This window comes from Phyllobates terribilis, unplaced genomic scaffold (genome assembly GCF_046119375.1).
Source record: "Phyllobates terribilis strain yellow unplaced genomic scaffold, ASM4611937v1 Scaffold_17__1_contigs__length_24005725, whole genome shotgun sequence".
Classification (NCBI taxonomy): domain Eukaryota; kingdom Metazoa; phylum Chordata; class Amphibia; order Anura; family Dendrobatidae; genus Phyllobates; species Phyllobates terribilis.
The window spans coordinates 12962984-12980543 of record NW_027362777.1 but is presented as its reverse complement, the minus strand read 5'-3'; the positions used below and the strand labels follow the sequence as shown (position 1 = coordinate 12980543).

Sequence of the window (17560 nt, the reverse complement as noted above, 5' to 3'; positions counted from 1 at the left end):
TCTTACCTCATGTGCAAGTATTGCAGGACCTTAGGTATCCATGGCTACGACTACTGATATAGTGACAGTTAGTTTGCTAGTGGTCGTAACCATGGATACCTAAGGTCCTACAATGCCTGCACATGAGGAAAGAGACATAGCAAATCAGAAAAAAGATATAACATTTCTAATTGGAGAAATTTGCTAATATTATTATTGTTACATCTACTACATATTGGAATCTTGGACATGGGAATACCCCTTTTAGCCTTTGAAATGCAGCTCGATGTGGTTGAGATCTGGTGATGGACTCGGCCATTGCAGAATATTCCACTTCTTTGCCCTTAAAAATTCCTGGATTGCTTTTGTCCTATATTTTGGGTCATTGTCTCTCTGTACTGCGAAGCGCCGTCCAATCAACCTTACTGCATTTGGTTGAATCTGAGCATAAAATATCGACCTGTACACTTCAGAATTCATCCGGCTGCTTTGGTCTTCAGTCACATCATCAATAAATACTAGTGACCGAGCCCCACTGGAAGCCATGCAAGCCCGCACCATCACACCTCCTCCTTCATGTGTTACAGAGGATGGGCTGTGCTTTGGATCATGACCCATTCCAAGCCTTCTCCATTCTTTCTTATTCCCATTATTTTGGTGAAGATGAATCTTTGATTCATCTGTCCAAAGGATGCTGTTAGAACCCTCCTGTTAGTTTTTTCTATCTTGTGTTTTGCGGTCACGTGACCATCTGCCTATATATTCCAGCTCCGCCCTTCTGGCTTTGCTGGACTTCAGTGTTGTTTGACTGTTTTGCTAGCCTGGTGCTTCGGTGTCTATCTCTGTCAGTTTGCTCTAGTACTTTTTGTCAGTTTGTCTTTTGTGTTCCACAACAATTTCTGTTTAGGAGGTGTCCCATTTTTGTCCCAGTCCTTAGTTCTTTTAGGGACCCCTCCCTTATTTCTATAGGTCTTCGTTCAGACTAGCCGAGGACTAAGGCGGGTCTGTTCACAAGGAACAGGCAGCCTGCTACATCGCAGGGATTCAGCTTAGTCTTAGTGTAGGGACAGCTTTCCCCTATCTTTCCTTAGTTCTTGTTGCAGATCATAACAGTAAGTCCAGCCCAAAAAAACTAAAAGGAAAGAAATTCGGGGATCAGTATGGTTTCCGTCCAGGAGTTTGCTCAACACCTGCAGGGATTGTCTCTGGAGGTGGCTGAGCTTCAGCAACATGTGAGTAGCTGTCCTGGAGTGCATTTTGTCAAACCCAAGGTAGGACTGCCTGATGTTTTTTGTGGTAAACAGCAAGATTTTTTTTCCTTTAAAAATGATTATTATATTTTCGTTTGAGACCAATATCCTCTGGGAATGAATCACAGCGCATTGGTTTTATTATGTCACTTTTGTGCAAAGAACCACAGGGTTGGGCCTTTTCTCTTCAGCCTAATGATCCGTGTTTAAGTTCTGTTGAAGAATTTTTTTCTGCCATGGGGCTATTATATGACGATCCTGATCGAATCTCATCTGCTGAATCAGAACTTAGACGTTTGAATCAGGGGTCTGATGATGTTGAAAACTATTGCACACACTTCAGGAGATGGGCTTCAGAAGTTAAACGGAATGATTCGGCGCTGAGATGTTTATTTCTTGCTGGTCTGAGTGAAAGGGTTAAGGATTTGCTAATTGCATTCCCTGCACCTGAGACTCTGCAGGAAGCTATGCAGTTAGCTGTTCGTGTGGATAGGAGACTGGGGTGCAGGCTCAATGAGGTAAAGACTCCTGTAATGTCAGGTCCTAGTCCCCAGAAAATCTGCTCTGACGGTGGGGAACCAATGGAGGTTGGGGGGATGTCACTCCGCTCTCAGGAAAAAGACAGGAGATTCGCCGAGGGATTGTGTCTTTATTGTGGTAAAGGTGATCATTTGATTAAGTATTGTGAGCGTCGTTTAAGTAAAGAAAAAAAAAAGGTCAGTTACGTCCGTATAGCTTGTTTACGCTCTGCAGGAGTATTTCTTTCTGGGAGTACTACTCTGCAGGGAGATTTGATTGAATTTCAGGTTTTTGTGGATTGTGGTTCAACACTTAATGTGGTTGATAAAGGGTTTTTGGAAAACCTTAAATTGAAATCCAAACCTTTGTCATCACCTATTTCTGTGGTTACAATTGATAACACTCCTTTGAAATGTATTACTCACAAGACTGCTGCATTTTCTCTCACTATCGATGGAGTTCACTAAGAAGTTTTGGACTTGGTTGTTTTGGATAATTTACCCTCTCCGATTGTTCTAGGATTGCCTTGGTTAAAACTGCACAATCCTTTATTGGACTGGTCTACTAATGTGATTAAGTCTTGGAGTCCGAAGTGCTATGATAAATGATGTAATGGTCGCATTGCAGCTGTGGAAAAAGTGGAATTACCTGTACCTATTCAAGATTTTTGGAGGGTTTTTTCAGAGGAGGAGTCGCAAGTGTTACCTCCTCATAGGGATTATGATTGAGCCATTGAGTTTGTTCTGGGTGCTACTGTTCCCAAAAGTCGCTTGTTTAATCTGACTATCCCTGAAAGAAAGGCCTTGGAGGAGTACATACAGACTAGCCTGGCTGCTGGTCACATTAGACCTTCTAAGTCGCCTGTGGCAGTTGGATTCTTCTTCCCCCCGGATATTGTTTCTGATAGAGGACCTCAGTTTGTGGCTCGCTTTTGGCGTACTTTTTGTGACAGGTTGGGAGTCCATTTTTCATTTTCGTCTGGTTATCATCCTGAGTCTAATGGACAGACTGAAAGAAAGAACCAGGATGTTGAGCAGTTTTTGCGTTGTTTTGTGGCGGACAATCAAGAGGTGTGGTCTGAGTTTCTGCCTCTCGCAGAATTTGTTCTTAACAATCATACATCCTCCTCTGCTGGGTGTTCTTTTTTTGTTGTACTGGGAGACATCCGTCTTTTGGTTCGTTCTCCAAATTGGGGTCGGCGGTGCCGGAGGAGAATTTTTCCGGTGATTTGGAGAGAGTTTGGACTAATGTACGTTGTAACCTTCAAGAGGCTAACAAAAAATCCAAGAAGTATTTTGACAGGAAACGTAAAGAGGTTTTGTTTACTGTGGGTGACATGGTTTGGTTGTCCTCGAAGAACCTGCGGTTGAGGATTCCCTCTAAAAAATTGAGTCCTAAGTTTGTGGGTCCATTTAAAGTGCTTCAGGTTGTTAACCCGTCTGCTGTTAGGTTGGATGTCCCTACTTCCTGGAAGATTAATCCTGTGTTTCATGTTTCCTTGTTGAAAAAGGCTGAAGTATCTGATAGGGACGTCACTGCCACAGTTCCTCCTGTGGTGGAAGGCGGCGAATATGAAATTTCGCGTATCTTGAATTCTAGATTGCATAGAGGGAGATTACAATATCTTGTCTCCTGGAAGGGTTTCGGTCCCGAAGACAACTCCTGGGTAAGGACGGATGATGTCTCTGCTCCTAGGCTTGTTAAAGCTTTCCACAGGAGGTTTCCGGATAGGCCTGGAGGATCCGGATGATCCTCATAAAAGAGGGGGTACTGTTAGAACCCTCCTGTTAGTTTTTTTCCATCTTGTGTTTTGCGGTCACGTGACCATCTGCCTTTATATTCCAGCTCCGCCCTTCTGGCTTTGCTGGACTTCAGTGTTGTTTGACTGTTTTGCTAGCCTGGGGCTTTGGTGCCTATCTCTGTCAGTTTGCTTGGTCCTCTGGGACCTCTAGTACTTTTTGTCAGTTTGTCTTTTGTGTTCTACAACAATTTCTGTTTAGGTGTCCCATTCCTTAGTTCTTTTAGGGACCCCTCCCTTATTTTTATAGGTCTTCATTCAGACTAGCCGAGGACTAAGGCGGGTCTGTTCACAAGGAACAGGCAGCCCGCTACATCGTAGGGATTCAGCTTAGTCTTACTGTAGGGACAGCTTTCCCCTATCTTTCCTTAATTCTTGTTGCAGATCATAACAGATGCTTTTCCAGAACTGGACTGCCTTCTTTAGATGTTTTTTTTGGCAAAGTCTAATCTGGCCTTTCTATTTTTTAGGATGATTAATGGTTTGTACCTTGTGGTGAACACTTTGTTTTTGCTCTCATGAAGTTTTCTCTTTTATGATGGACATACACAATGAAATATATACTTCTTGAAGAACGTTCTTCACTTAGGTTGATTTTGTGAAGTGGCATTTCTTCATCAAGCATTCTGCAATAATCCACCACTGTTTTCTTCAATGGACCTCCACGCCTCTTTGAGTTCCCACTAACCAGTGCTCTTTTTTTTTCTTTTATTGCAGAATGTACCAAACTGTTGATTTGGGGATGCCTAACATTTCTGCTATCTATTTGATGGATTTATTCTTTTTTTTCAGTCAATACTAGGTCTCTTTCACTTCCATTAAGAGCTCCTTTCCGTGTTAGGGGTTCACAGCAACAGCTTCCAAATACAAATGCCACAAATGAAATCAGCTACACACCTTTTATTTGCTTAAGTGATGATGGATTAACGAGGGAAAAACCCATGAAACCCAGCCAATGAAAGAGCATTTCAGACAATTGTCCAATTACTTTTGGTCCCTATAAAATGAGGCAGCTCCATATTAAAGAGCTGTAATTGCTAAACCCTTACTCCACTTAGGATGTGAATACCCTCAAAGTAAAGCTGAGAGTCGGAACTTTAAGACCAGATTGATGACCAGATTGATTGTTTCTTGAATATGTTTTGGTAAACAGCCAAAATGGCAAAACTTGTGTCACTGTCCAAATATTTTCTGGACCTATCTAAAAGTGCTACTGACATAAAATTCTCACCAGATGTCAGTTACAACCCATCCAATCCACACAAGCAAAGAAGTCAAATCATAGATGGCAATAAATTATGTGTAATAATGAGAAATGACACAGGGAAAAAGTATTGAACTCGCTTATTGAAATGTATTTAATGCTTCGTACAAAAGCCTTTGTTGGTGATGACCGCTTCATGACGCCTCCTGTATGGCGAAACCAGTCGCATGCATTGCTCAGATGTGATTTTGGCCCATTCTCCCATACAAACACTCTTCAAATTTTGAAGGTCCTGTGGTATCCTTCTATGAACTCTGAGCTTTAGTTCCTTCAATACATTTTCTATTGGATTCAGGTCAGGTGATTGGCTGGGCCTGGTAGATGGCAGCAGATTTTTATCAAGAATGACTCAGTACATTTGTCCATTCATCATTCCTTCAATTATATGAAGTTTTCCAGTGCTTTATTCCCACCTTCAAACTTCACTGTTGGTATGGTGTTTTTGGGTTTAAATGCAGTGCCTTTGGTTTCCAAACATGGCGTGTATTATGGCATCCAAAGAGTTAAATTTTGGTCTCATCTTACAAGACTATATTTTCCCAGTATTTCACATTATTTTCTAAATGTTGTTGAGTAAACTTTAAACGCACTTGAACATGCTTTTTGTTCAGTAATGGAATCTTGCGTGGTGAGCGTGCGTGCAGGCCATGGAGGTTGAGTCCATTATTTACAGTTTTCTTTGAAACAATTGTATCTGCTGATTCCAGGTCAAAAACACTTACAATAATCTTTAGAAAACGAGTCAGCGACTGGTACAGGAGGAGAGAGGACCCTGCCTGCGAGGGCTCACAATCTGGTTAAAACACTTCCCACATTCTGAACATGAAAAAGGCTTCTTTGTGTGACTCCTCTGGTGTCTAACAAGATGCGATTTTATATTTAAAAAATATCCCACATCCTAAACAAGTTTCTCCTTGGTGTGAGTTTTCTGATGTGTGGTAAGATTTGATTTCCGCATAAAACATTTTCCACATTCTGAGCATGATAATGGCTTCTCCCCTGTGTGAGTACTCTGATGTCTATCAAGATTTGCTTGACGTTTAAAACATTTTCCACATTCTGAACAGGGAAAAGGCTTTTCCCCTGTGTGAGTTCTCTGATGTATAACAACATCAGATCTCTGGTTAAAACATTTCCCACATTCTGAACAGGAAAAACGCTTCTCCCCTGTGTGACTTCTCTGATGTTTGATAAGACTTGATTTCTCTGTAAAACATTTCCCACATTCTGAACAGGGAAAAGGCTTCTCCCCTGTATGAGTTCTGTGATGTTTTATAAGACTTGATATCTTTGTAAAACATCTTCCACATTCTGAACAAGAAAAAGGCTTCTCCCCTGTGTGAGTTCTCTGGTGTATAACAACATCAGATCTCTGGTTAAAACATTTCCCACATTCTGAACAGGGAAAAGGCTTCTCCCCTGTGTGAGTTCTCTGATGTTTGATAAGACTTGATTTCTCTGTAAAACATTTCTCACATTCTGAGCAGGAAAAAGGCTTCTCCCCTGTGTGACTTCTCTGGTGTCTAAGAAGATGTGATTTCCAGTCAAAACATCTCTCACAATTGGAACAAGAAAATCTATTCTCAGCTGTGCGTACCTTTCGATGTTTAAGAAAAGACTTTTTAAGAGGAAAACTATTTGTATATTCTGAACGTGAAAATGGCTTCTTTGCTTTAGGAGCAGCTCGTTTTTTGATGCTTATTTTGTGACTATGATTTTCCTCAGTAGTCGGTAATGAATCAGAAGACAGGACCTGTTTCAAAGGATCAGGTGACAGATCTTTGCTGTGAAGGGATGATGGTATATCTGGAGTAATGGCATTCACTTCAATGGTATCCTGTGGGATCTCAAGATCAACAGATTTAAAAATTGAAGATGTCAGCTGTCCCTCTGATCTCCTGGTACAGTCATCTACCAAGAATAAAAACATTTATTATTTATGAATAACATATCCTTAAAATTTATATTGTTGAATATTTCTACTTAAACTTTCATTAAAAATGGCAAGTTATGTAAAAATATTGAATTATTCAACAGAACAATAGCTCACAGTGTTATAGAAAACCTTATAGCATGAACCAGTAGAGTGTGGTGTACAACTGTTTATTCATTCTGCCACCCAAGTATGGAATTAGGCTGTGTGCCCACGATGCTGTGTTAATGCGTTTCCGCGGCTGCTATCCTGCCGCTGAAACGCATTAAAATCGCTTGTCAAGAGATCTGGCATGTTTCCCAATGATAACCCGCATGTGCTGTGCACATGCTGTGAAGATTTCCGCTTCAGATTATCATTGCCGAAGCATCCGCAACACAGCCAATTTAGGAGCGATTTCACACCAAAATTGCGCCCACTGACTTGCATTGAACCGCAGAAAACAAGTATGTATAACATCTATACATACGGATTTGCTGCGGTTCAATGTGCGCATGGTACCCGGGCCTGGGAGAGGAGACTGCTACTCCTCTCATCCGACTGCTGCTCTGGCTGATAACAGCATGAGCAGAGTGGATGGTAGAAGCAGCAGCCTGCTTTTCCACAGCGTGAGTAAAAAAATAATTAAAAAGTAAAAAAATAAAAAAATACCTTCATACTCACCTCACAGTCGGCCCCCAGTGTCCTCCCAGCGGCGATGCTCTCTCCTCGGCAGCCCGCGGTGTACTGCCAGGACCTGCGGTGACATCATTTATCAGCTGATGGTCACACGACCATCAGCTGACCGCTGACATCACCTATCAGCTGGTGGTCGCGTGACCATCAGCTGATAAATGATGTCACCGCAGGTCCTGGCAGTACACCGCGGGCCGCCGAGGAGAGAGGATCGCCGCCGGGAGGACAACGGGGCCGCCGGAGAGGTGAGTATCAGGGTTTTTTTTCCTTTTAACTTTTAAATTATTTTTTTTTTACTATACACAGCATGGGAATCTATGGACATTGGTAGATGCAACATTTGAAAGCATAACTTTCTTTTACCTACTCCTCATAAGTTGGTCACACAATATAAATCCATGCCAGTCGCATGGATTTATATTGTGTGACCAACTTATATTGTCAAGCCCTTTTCCAAAAGCATTGTGATGCTCAAAATCGCTTGGAAAACGGCTTGAAAAAAAACACATGCAAAAACGCATGTAAAAACGCTTCGAAATGCATGTAAAGTCCGCATGCGTTTTTTCTGCCAGGGAGAGGAAAAAAAGCTCAAGAAATTTCTGCTTCAGAACTGCACTGTGGGCACATACCCTTAAAAGCCACTAAAAATGTTATGTAGGTGAAAATAACACCAATAAAAACTTCTACTCATCTCACAAAAAAAGCCCCCACTCAGGTCCATCATCTCTCAATGGAAAAACAAAGGTTTCCACATCATTAGCGGCTCAAAGGTTCTTGAAAAACAATATGGCTTCCATAAACCAATCCAGCAATATCCGCTCTCCCAAAGTCAGATCTCCCCCTCACTTCTGAGCCTTGCAGTTCGCCCAAACCACATTCAGCATCTATGTATTTGGCATTACTATAGTGAGAAGAGCCCACTTAATTTACGGTGTGTGTCTCCTGGAGCACAATCTGGGCACTATGTGTAGGGGAATAAAATGGCAAATGTACAATTTTTACTCTCCAACATCCACTGCGTGCTAATTTCCAGAAAGTGCCTCTGGAATCAAAATAATCGCTACGTCTATAGATTATTTCACTGAGGGTTATAATTTCCAAAATGGAGTCACTTTATGGGGATTTCTACTGCTCTGAATTTCTGCTTTTTTGTTTTACTAGGGCTTCTTCAAATGGTGGGTCCCATCTGCTCTGGGAGGGACCTGCTCCTGAGACGTCTGCTTCTGTCACCAGGAGCCGCCTTATTCATCCTGCAGGCGGCTCTGGTGATGGAAGGGACGTCGGAACCAGAAGCTAAGGGTGGCACATTCTCTGTCCAGCCACTACAATTAGGGTGCCTGGGACCAGAAGTACCATCCAGTCTTGCAGTATGGATGTGTGTACTGTCCAGCTGGAGTAATCTGCTCCCTACTTCAGCCAGTTGGAAAGCACCGCACCCTACTAAAGCTGGAAGCATATTGCCGGAAGCTGCCAGATACAGCCTTGTTCTCCTCTGGTTCAGTCCTCTGTGCTCAGCTCCCAGCTATTTCTTTCCTGTTGTGCAACAACCCGTTTACTGGCTACTCTTGTGTCTTCTGATTTTGTATTAACTCTGCCCTCCTGGCCCGGCTACCTGACTATTCCTCTTGCCATATCAGTCCACAGAACAGCAGGTAATACCATGGCCCAAGCTTAGGGGTCTCTGTGTAAGTCCAGATCCATGTAGAGGGGTTAAAGGATGAGGAGCAAGGCAAACCCAGGGATCTGGAAAATGGAGTAGATAGCGCCAAGCCTGTTTGTGATGGCCATGAACAGTGCCCCCAATATATTGTGTCTGTAAACTATTCCAGCAAGATCAGCATTCAAATAGCTAAATGTCGCTCCTTCCCTTCTTAACCTGCCATGTGCCCAGACAGTAGTGTACAACCGTATATAGGGTATTGTCAGATTCAAGAGAAGTTGGAAAATAATTTGTAAGGTCCATTTGTTTCCTATTATCCTTTGTGAAGAATTCCAAAGTTATCACCATATAAAGTGACACACGTCAGATTTGAAAAATGGGGGCTGATTAGGAACAGAAAACTGGCAGCAGGAAGAGGTTAAATCAGAGTATTTTGGGCACTAACTACTGTAGTCAAAAACTGTATAGAAAATAACACATCTACTGAAATGATCAAACTCAACAGTCTCCATCAGTAAAAGATGAGTAACTAGTGGTGAAACCTCTCTGGGGTAATTAGAGTATGGGGCTCGGTGGCTCTTGGCAATCTAAACTATCGTAAGGGCCAATATTTTCTGTCAGATGAATTCAAGAAGAAATATTAGACGTTCAAAGAGAACTTTTTATAATAGTGCAGAGCTGAGGTGTCTTACATTTAGCTTAGAGATATATCATGGCACAGGTGTAATGTATTTTATGTAGTTTATCACAATCCTCTTTGAAGTTAGTTGGTTTTAAAAGAAATTGAAAAGTCAGGATAAAGGGAAACTCTGTTGTTATTGTACAGAAATTCACACTTGTCCCTCACTGCACATTTAATGTTGTCGATCATAAAAGTGAAGTTTGGCCAGAAAGACTGGACCTGGTCTTGTAGGAACCATATGAGGACATTCAGCAGCACAGAAGGGAGAGAAGGTAGATTCATCCAATAAGATATCAGGGATCTAGGAAGCCAACAGCATCATTACCCTCCGCTTTCTCTTACAGACCATCACAATATTTTTCTTCAAGTGATTTTCTAACTTGTCAGCACATTCTACGTACGCTGTCATTTGGCTTTGTAGTTTACAGATCTGGGCAGGTAACGGTCAGCGTCTCCTAATCCCAGGGGGTAAGTGGATTCTCGAGGTTGTAAGTTCTATAGAAAAGGGTTTTCAATGCCCAAAATCATTTGAACAGTTTTGGGTGGAGGTGAGTGTTGTGGTCTAGAGGCAAAATGGTGATCACACGATTATGATATGGCCGGACTACACCAGCGATAAACTAGCCACAGCCAGTGACAGAGGAGAATCTGTGACTACTCCGCATTTGGTGGTTACTACTCACCTAGGCGGTTATCTGTAGGAATCTCCTCTTTACACCGCTCATCACCCCTCACATATGTCTCTGTAGTATTAATATGGGTCAGATCTTCACCCTGAAACAAATATTGTAAAAGTCACAGACAGATGAGAAGTCACATCTATGATCAGCTCTAATCCTGCCATCTCCACCGTTCTCATTACACAAATAAAAAACATATAATACTGGTGGATAAAACAAGACTGAACACAAGACCTTCACAGCCGTCTACACATCAAAAGGGAGATCTCATGGCACCTTCTCTCCATCTACCTGATGATCCTGAGGAACATTGGGATCTTCTTGTTTACAGTCCTGTGGAAGAAGAGGATGGGGACATCTCTCTGGTGTTGTCCTCTTACTGGATAGATCTGGAGGAAACACATACAGGGACTGAATTCATTCTTTACATACAGATAATTATAGGCCGTGTGTACTTAGTCCTGTCTATTACCTGGTGATGTGAGGGGCTGGGGAACCTCCATCATGACGTCCCTGTACAGATCTTTGTGTCCTTCTAAATACTCCCACTCCTCCATGGAGAAATAGATTGTGACATCCTGACACCTTATAGGAACCTGACACATAAAATGATACAGTCATTCCCCTGATCCTTTCATAACATTACTGTATAATGTCCCAGCATTCCCAGCAGTGTCACCTCTCCAGTCAGCAGCTCAATCATCTTGTAGGCGACTTCTAGGATCTTCTGGTCATTGATGTCCTTATGTATCAGGGGGTGAGGTGGAGGCCCTGTGATTGGGCTCAGAGGTCTTCTCCATCCCTCAGACACAGGGTCTTGACAGCGCTCACTAGAGGTCTTCTTCACTACTGTGTAATCCTGGTTATGGAGAGACACAATAATAAAACTCACTCCAGACATTTCCAGAGTCCTCACCTCTCCAGTTCTGTCCATCTGTTATTTCCATAGATAAGAATGATGTAATGTGACGTCATCAGAATCTCTCACCTCTCCAGTAAGCCGGAAGAGGATCTCTAGGGTGAGGTGTAATATCCTCTCCACCATCTTGTCTCTGTCCATATCCATCTTTGATGGGTCAATAAGGAAAATTCTGTTATATAGAAGATCTTCACTGAGAGGATCCGATATTGTAGGGATCTGAATGAGAAGATGATGAGCCAATATAACATCATAAATATCTTGTGTAATAATACAATTACTGGAGATAATAAGGGGAAATGTGGTGGGCCACTGGGGAGGCGCCAGATGTTGCAGAACGGCCACCTGGGGTATGTAGTCTCACTGGCAACAGATAATGATGTCACAGTAGCTGAAGTGGGTCACTGGACCCCTCAACACTTCCCTCATGTCCACAACAATTGTCAAAAACGAGAGGTGGCACTTGTGGATGGTATAGGACCCCCAGGGGGCACTCCTGTAGCTGTGGTGTCTGGGTGCAAGTTTGGAGTGCCCGTGATGTTTGTGCAATCACAAGCAGCCAGACACGCAGGTGAACTTGTAAATATAACAACTTTACTAAAGGATTTACTAAAGGAGGTAACGGGGTACAGTCTCTCTTAAAGGCAAAGTTTACAGTATATTGTGCATATGAAAGTAATGGTTCTCTCCTCATGAAACAAGTGAGGTCATGGCCTCTCAGGGCTATAGTGTCCATTTTAAGACATGATCAGATATCAAAATCAAACATCAGAATGATGTCAGTTTGAGGCTAAATACCCGGTCTGACAAGTGATCCTGACAAGTGACTTTGATAAGTGACTTTAGAGCTGTAATAATAATAAAAAAAAGTCACTGTTCGCTGATGGGTCTTCAACCCAAAATTCTGTGTCCAGAAGCCAGTGCACTAACCACTGAGCTATAAACGCAGTTGATGAAACCTAGCAGTTCTATTTGGTTATATGATTTTCAGAGTAAACCTGTCTGAACCTGATTGGGACTTTCAGAAATACCTCCTCCAAACCAAATTCAAATGATGTTTGATTTTGATGTGTGAGTCTGATGTGTGACTTTCTTCAAACATCAGAATCAGAATGACTTTTAGTCACCCTGAGTATTTTCATGGTTGATCTCATAAGACAAGAAAAGCTACCAGTTGCTATAACTTGACTGGATAGCTCAATGGCAAGGCATCAGCCTCTGAAACTACAGTGTCCAGGTTCAAATCCCAATAGGAATATATATTTTTTAATTATGCCCATTTAGCACCAAAACTACAAGGGTGTTTTACTTTTAATATCTGACATTCTGATTGTCATCCTGACGTAATAAGAGTTTCAGACACACTGTCTATTTGCATGGTAAATTACATAGCCAAAGTAAATTGGGAGGCACTAATTTACTACATAGTTATTTCCAAGTGACTGTACATTTGCATAATTTCTTAAAGGGGTTTAATGATAACATTTCTTTATTTTAAATTTTTCTTTCCATCCACCCAAGAACTGGCTGCAAACTCCCAATTTACTTTTGCTATGTAATTATTATTATATATCACTACTAGGGTTGAGCGAGTATGTTCTGTTCCAAGTACGCTCGGGCCGAGCTCCGAGTATTTACAGCTGCTCGGTGATATGGTTGAATCGCTCCCGTGTGCATGATTCGCAACTGTTTGACAGCTTTATTACATGGGAGGAATGTGTAAGAAATAGTCATTCCTCACATGTAATAAAACTGTCAAACAGTCGCAAATCATGCACACGGGGGGGGGGGGATTTAACCCTATCACCGAGCAGCTATAAATACTCTGAGCTCGGCCTGAGCATACTCGGCGAAAAGGTTAATAGAACATACTCGCTCAACACTAATCACTACCTAAATAATCAAATAATGAACCTACAGTTTAATGGTAAGGCAACTATGTCACGCTACTGGGACTTGAACCCAAAAGCATTTGTTTCACAGTCAGCACGCTTACCATTGAGCTATACACTCATTAAAGAAAACTGGGTATTCTACTTGGTTATGTTATTTCCAGTGCAATCAGGACTTAAACACAGACATTGTCCAAACCAAATTCAAATGATGAATGAGTTTGATACCTGACTTTCTTCACACATCAGAATCAAAATCAGAAGGACTTCCAGACACCATGAGGATTTGCATAGTAAATCTCGTAAACCAAGGAAAACCATCCAGCAGCATCATTTGAGCTTATGGCAGAATGGTAACTCTCTTGTGTCACAAAGTGGACATTGTGAGTTCAAATTCCTGGTGCAGAAAAAAATAAACTATTGCTTTTTAAATGGTGCTGGTAGCACAAAAACTTCACTGATGCTTGGCTTTGATATCTGACTTTTCTCACACATCAGAATAAGAATCACAATTACTTTTAGACCCCCTGAGTATTATCATGGTTAATCTCATAAGCCAAGAAAAACCTGTAGGGACACTGAACTTTTTATTATTTATTATTATTACTATTATTATTATCCTTTCAAACCAAAACTATGTGACACAGATGCCTTACCATTAAACTGTAGGTTCATTATTTGATTATTTAGGTAGTGATATATACCGTATATTCCGGCGTATAAGACGACCTGGTGTATAAGACGACCCCCCTACTTTCCTGTTAAAATATAGAGTTTAGGATATATTCACCGTATAAGACTACCCCTTTTCCAACGCATACCAAACACCGGTAAAAATTAAAAAAAAACAGATTTGAATTTAACATGGTCCTTTTTTAATTTAAATTCTTATGACATGCAGGTATATAGCAGGAAAACTGTCACTCATAAACATATTAAAATAGGGGGGACCCCACGTCATTTTTTGGGGGGGTCCCCCATTCTAATAGCTAGTAAAGGCTAGGTATTCAGCTGGGGGCTGATATTAGTAGCCTGGGAAGCTCCGTGGGTATTACCCTCTTCCCAGACTTCAAACATCTGCCCCAGCCGTCTGCTTAACCTCCGCTACAGACTATAATGATGGTGGATCCCACGCCAATTTTCTTTTTAAAAAATCCTTTATTTTAACACTAAATGACAATTGAGGGGTTAATAAAGATGCAGTCCCTCAATTATTATTAATTTTGTAATTAATTTTTCCCAAAAATGTTGACGTGGGCTTCGCCATATTTTTGTGTCCAGCCAGGTACAGCAGGCAGGAACGGGCTGCCCCCAACCACCAGCTGCCTATTTGTACCTGGCCGGACACAACAATATAGGGAAGCCCTTTTTTTTTTAATTATTTCATGAAATAATTAAAAAAAAAAGACGTGGGGCTTCGCCCTATTTTTGTGTCCAGCCAGGTATAACTAGGCAGCTGGGGGCTGGAATCTGCAGCGCAGGGAGACCCAAGCTTTCTGGGCCCCCCCCCGCTGCAAATTGCAGTCCGCAGCCACCCCGGAAAATGGCGCGTTCATAGAAGCGCCATCTTCTGGCGCTGTACCCAACTCATCCAGGGCCCTGGTGCGGTGGCTCACTGGGTAATAAAGGGGTTAGGGCCAGCTTGGCATTATCAGCTGGCCCTAAGCCCGAAATTCATGGGGTCACGCCAATATTAGACATGACCACCATGAATTTCTAGTAAAGTACCGTAATTAAAAAAAACACAACACCCAGAATAAAGTCCTTTAATTGAAATAAAGACACAATTTTTTAATGTTCTAAATTAAACCATACTTACCGTCACGCCCATTCCAGCTGAAGCCAACGATCTCTTGCAATAAAAGTAAAATAATAAAGCAACCTCATCCTTACCTTTCCATGGTTCCCAGGACCGGTCCAGCTCTGCTACATTCACATGACAGGCTGCACCGCAGCAGAACGCTGCCGTTCAGCTTGCCATGCGGCAGACACTGAGAAGCGCAGGCATGCTTGTGCTCCTCGGTGTCTGACTGTGACGGCATCCAGATGAGCCGAGATCATGTCCAATGAACTCGGCTCACCTCATGCACGTCACTGACAGCGTGGGAAAATTCTCCTGCTCCCCGCATGCGCAGTAGAAGTTTCCCACGCTGTCAGTGACGGACGTCCAGGAGGTGAGCTGAGTTCATTGTCGGCTCATCTGGATGCCGTCACAGCCAGACACTGCAGAGCGCAAGCATGCCTGCGCTTCTCAGTGTCTGCGGGATGACAGGCTGGATGGCAGCGTTCTGCTGCGGTCCAGCCTGTCATCTCGATGTAGCAGAGCTGAAGCTGTCGTGGGAACCATGGAAAGGTAAGGATGATGTTGGTTTATTATTTTTCTTTTATTGCAGGAGATCGTTGGCTTCAGCTGGAATGGGCGTGATGGTAAGTATGGTTTAATTTAGAACAATAAAGAATTGTGTCTTTATTTCAATTAAAGCAGGGTTCCCCAACTCCAGTCCTCAAGGCCCACCAACAGGTCATGTTTTCAGGATTTCCTTAGTATTGCACAGGTGATGGAATTATTGCCTGTGCAGGTGATGGAATTATCACCTGTGTAATACTAAGGAAATCCTGAAAACATGACCTGTTGGTGGGCCTTGAGGACTGGAGTTGGGGAACCCTGAATTAAAGGACTTTATTCTGGGTGTTTGTGTTTTTTTTAACTTTTACTATGGGGTTAGTAATGGGGGTGTCTTATAGACGCCTCTCCATTACTAACCTGGGCTTGATGTCAGCTGGCATTATAAGCTGACATCAACCCCAACCCTATTACCCCCTGCCACCGCACCAGGGCAGCGTGGAAGAGCGAGGCTAAGTGCCAGAATTGGCGCATCCTATGGATGCGCCATTTCTGGGGCGGCTGACGGCTGGTGTTTCTAGCCTGGGAGGGGGCCAATATTCATGGCTCCCTTCCTGGGCTATTAATATCAGCCCCCAGCTGTCTGCCTAGCCTTTGCTAGCTATTAAATTAGGGGGGACCCCACGTCATTTTTTTGGGGGGGTCCCCCATTTTAATAGCTAGTAAAGGCTAGGTATTCAGCTGGGGGCTGATATTAGTAGCCTGGGAAGCTCCGTGGGTATTACCCCCTTCCCAGGCTTCAAACATCTGCCCCAGCTGTCTGCTTAACCTCCGCTAGAGCCTAAAATTAAGGGGAACCCCACGCCAATTTTTTTTTAAATAAATCCTTTAACACTAGATGACAAGTACAGTAATCAACACTGTCACTGTACTTCATATATATGTGACTGACATGTTTCTATCTATCTAATCTATGTGTGAAGCTCTATTCTGTCTGTTATAAATTGTCGGGTACCGCTGCTGAATTGCCGGCCGGCTTTTTTAAAGAGACGGTGCATGAAAACACTATTATTTGTTTTAATAAATCCTTTACACTAAATGACAAGTACAGTAAGCAACACTGTCACTGTACTTCATATATATGTGACTGACATGTTTCTATCTATCTAATCTATGTGTGAAGCTCTATTCTTTCTATTCTAAATTGTCGGGTGCCGGCTTATGCCGCTGCTGAATTGCCGGCTTTTCATATATTGTCACAGAAGCGATGCGAACTTCCCTGCTCCGGACACAGCGCAGCGCTTCTGTGACAAGTGAAAGCTGTCGGCACAGAAGCCCTGCGCTGTGTCCGGAGCTGGGAATACGCAGCGATGTGTCAGTTTCAGCACAGAAGCGCTGACTGTCTGGACCTACCGCCGCCGTATTTTAACTCCCTCCACCTTATATTAACTCCGACATGGCAGGGATACGGCCACGGCAGCTTATTAACACCCCCAGTGTATCCCCGCATGTCAATTTCTGAAAGTTCAAAAGCATTACCGGCATATAAGACGACCCCAGACTAGACAGAAGATTTTTCAGTCTTCAAAAGTCGTCTTATACGCCGGAATATACGGTAATTATAATAATTACATAGCAAAAGTAAATTGGGAGTTTGCAGCCAGTTCTTGGGTGGATGGAAAGAAAAATTTACAATAAAGAAATGTTATCATTAGACCCCTTTAAGAAATTATGCAAATGAACAGTCACTTGGAAATAGATATGTAGTAAATTAGTGCCTCCCAATTTACTTTGGCTATGTAATTTACCATGCAAATACACAGCGTGTCGGAAACTCTTAACACGTCAGGATGACAATCAAAATGTCAGATATTAAAAAGTAAAACACCCCTGTAGTTTGTGTGCTAAACAGACATAATTAAAAAAAATAACATTCCTATTGGGATTTGAACCTAGAGTTTCAGA

At 42.4% G+C, this 17560-nt stretch overlaps 1 protein-coding gene across 1 annotated transcript in view; it reads right to left on the bottom strand.

Moving 5' to 3' along the window:
• Window positions 1–212: 212 nt before the first annotated feature.
• The window catches only part of LOC141176089 (uncharacterized), a 34632-nt gene continuing 17284 nt past the window's right edge, over window positions 213–17560 (bottom strand). Inside the window, exons 2-7 of the mRNA XM_073660079.1 lie at window positions 11429–11578; window positions 11120–11299; window positions 10913–11036; window positions 10732–10829; window positions 10444–10534; window positions 213–6721 (exon numbers count right to left, since the gene is read on the bottom strand). Of these exons, the coding sequence (XP_073516180.1) occupies window positions 5709–6721; window positions 10444–10534; window positions 10732–10829; window positions 10913–11036; window positions 11120–11299; window positions 11429–11506 (1584 nt within the window). The 5' untranslated portion in view covers window positions 11507–11578 and the 3' untranslated portion in view covers window positions 213–5708. The remainder of the gene's footprint in view (window positions 6722–10443; window positions 10535–10731; window positions 10830–10912; window positions 11037–11119; window positions 11300–11428; window positions 11579–17560) is intronic.